General features: G+C 43.4%; 1 protein-coding gene across 1 annotated transcript; it reads left to right on the top strand.

Moving 5' to 3' along the window:
* The first annotated feature begins 323 nt into the window (after nucleotides 1-323).
* AMIGO2 (adhesion molecule with Ig like domain 2) lies at nucleotides 324-1889 on the top strand. Its single transcript, XM_009809179.2, has one exon. It carries the CDS (start codon nucleotides 324-326, stop codon nucleotides 1887-1889), a length of 1566 nt encoding a protein of 521 aa, XP_009807481.2.
* Nucleotides 1890-2448: the final 559 nt, after the last annotated feature.

The following is a 2448-nucleotide window of genomic DNA, read 5'->3' as shown; positions in this document are numbered from 1 at the left end:
TTGCATTGTTTTTGAAGAGAAAAAGTGTCATATCTGTGGTGTGAATATTTACACGTGGGTGCAGAATTTCATGTTTATGTAAAACCTATGTTAAGCTTGCATCATCTAAGAACAACTAGATTTTATAACTAACAGTATGAAACATTAGGGATTAATTCCCTGTATTTTTCAAAAGGCATGCGTAAGAAATCAGGCAGGGTATGAATTGTAAATGTTAACGTGCTATACCTCTGTATCCCTCTTTTGACAGCAATTAGTGCAAAGCTAACTGCACATATAATCTGTGGCAAGGAGCACTGGGAGCAAGCTAAGAGACAGCGACAATGTCTTTAAACTGGTGGACAATTCCTACTCGACTTGGAGTTTTTAAAGTGAACTGCAAAGGTCTGGCATACCTCTTGGTCTTCACAGCGAGTGTTTGTGGCAGTGCCCCGGGGATGTGTCCAACAGCCTGCATCTGTGCCAGTGATATCGTAAGCTGCACTGGTAAGAACCTCTCTCGAGTGCCAGGAAATCTTTATAAATGTATGAAAAGGCTGGATCTGAGTTACAACAGAATTGGAGTTTTGGAGCCTGAATGGGTCCCAGCGCTGTTTGAGAAACTGAACACTTTAATAATCAATCATAATAGCATTAGCAGCATTATCACTGGAAGCTTTTCCACAACCCCAAATCTGAAGTACCTAGACTTGTCATCCAACGGCCTGAAGACGCTGGGCAGCCCTGTGTTTCAGGAGCTAAGGGCACTGGAGGTTCTTCTGCTGTACAACAATCAGATAACACAGATAGAGTCTTCAGCCTTCGGAGGATTGTACAGATTGCAGAAACTGTACTTAAGCTATAACCTGCTCTCACATTTTCCGCTGGACTTGTACACTGGAAAATATAAACTGACAGACCTTGTGTTGCTGGACATTTCCTTTAATCACATCCAGTCGATGCCTATTCAGCGCCTGAGTTCAGTGCCGGCCAAACATCTTAGTGGAATTTATCTTCATGGCAACCCATTTTACTGTGACTGTATGCTGTACTCCATGCTAATCTTCTGGTATCAAAGGCACTTCAGCTCGGTGGTGGACTTCAAAAGCGAGTACACCTGTTTGTTGCGGTCAGACCCAAGAGGTTACAGCAAACTGCCTTTACTGCACGACAGCTTTCTGAATTGCTCTGAAAGCACCATCAACAGCTCTTTCCAAGCCTTTGGATTTATTCACGATGCCCAGGTTGGTGACAGGCTGATTGTACACTGTGACAGCAGAATCAGTGATGCAGACACGCACTTTGTTTGGGTTAGTCCAGACAATAGATTGCTGGAGCCAGACCGGGAGACCGACAACTTTAAGGTGTTTCGTAATGGCAGCCTGGAGATAACAGATGCCCAGCTAGAGGACTCAGGGCTGTATTCCTGCATCGCAATAAATAAGAAAAGACTATTAAATGAAACCATAGAGGTTAGAATAAATGTTAGCAATTTCACAGTGAACAGGTCGCACGCTCATGAAGCATTTAATACAGCTTTTACCACCCTTGCTGCCTGTGTAGCCAGTATTGTTTTAGTCCTGCTGTATCTTTATCTGACCCCCTGTCCATGTCAATGTAAGGCAAAAAGGAGGAAGAGGAAGCTGAACCAAAGCAGTGCCCACTCATCCATACTGAATTCCACACCGCCGCAAGAGCTGCCAGCTGACGAGAAAAAGGCTAGCACTGGTAAACGGGTGGTTTTCCTGGAACCCGTGCACGAACCAAAACACAGTCAGAATGGGAAAGTAAAACTGTTTCCTAATGACAATATCATTGCTGAGAGTATCTTAAAAACTACTCGAACAAAATCTGATTCCGATTCTGTCAACTCCGTGTTCTCAGACACACCTTTCATGCCATCAACTTAGTTTGCTGCCTGTGTTTGTATCGTGCAGTTACATTTCTGAATACCTCCTTTGCTTGTAGCAACCATCAGGAAAAACAAATAAAGAGAGAGAAAATGTTTTAAAAAAAGTGTCTATTGTCAGTCCTTGAACTGCGTCTCCTCTCTTCGTGAGTGCAGGGCCATGCGACAGTGATATCTTGTTCAGGAAGAGAAACAGCGTGGCATTAATGTGAATGTCTTCAATGCAAGCTTAGCCTTGGCTTTTGTTCTCTGGTCCATACACAGCAATTTCTCATACATTTTTTAGAGGTCCTTTCAGTGCATACAGCTGACTCTTCAGAGGCAGAGGCTGACGCCTATAAAACACTCTCAGTCGTGCTGATAACTCAGCTCATCTGCAGTGAGCACAGAAGCAAACTCAGATGGCTACTGAGAAAAATGCCCATGCTTCCTGCAATTCCTTTCACAGGCTCATAAAATCTTTAAAGTCAAGTCACTAAGGGGAAAAAGTAATGAGTTTTCTTGGACTGATCAGAACAAAAAGATTAGATTTGCCATCAGGATGCCTAGCAGCACTGGAC

Source organism: Gavia stellata, chromosome 4 (assembly GCF_030936135.1).
Source record: "Gavia stellata isolate bGavSte3 chromosome 4, bGavSte3.hap2, whole genome shotgun sequence".
Taxonomy (NCBI): domain Eukaryota; kingdom Metazoa; phylum Chordata; class Aves; order Gaviiformes; family Gaviidae; genus Gavia; species Gavia stellata.
Note: the sequence above shows the minus strand (reverse complement) of the source record. Positions and strands in the feature narration are given on the sequence as shown.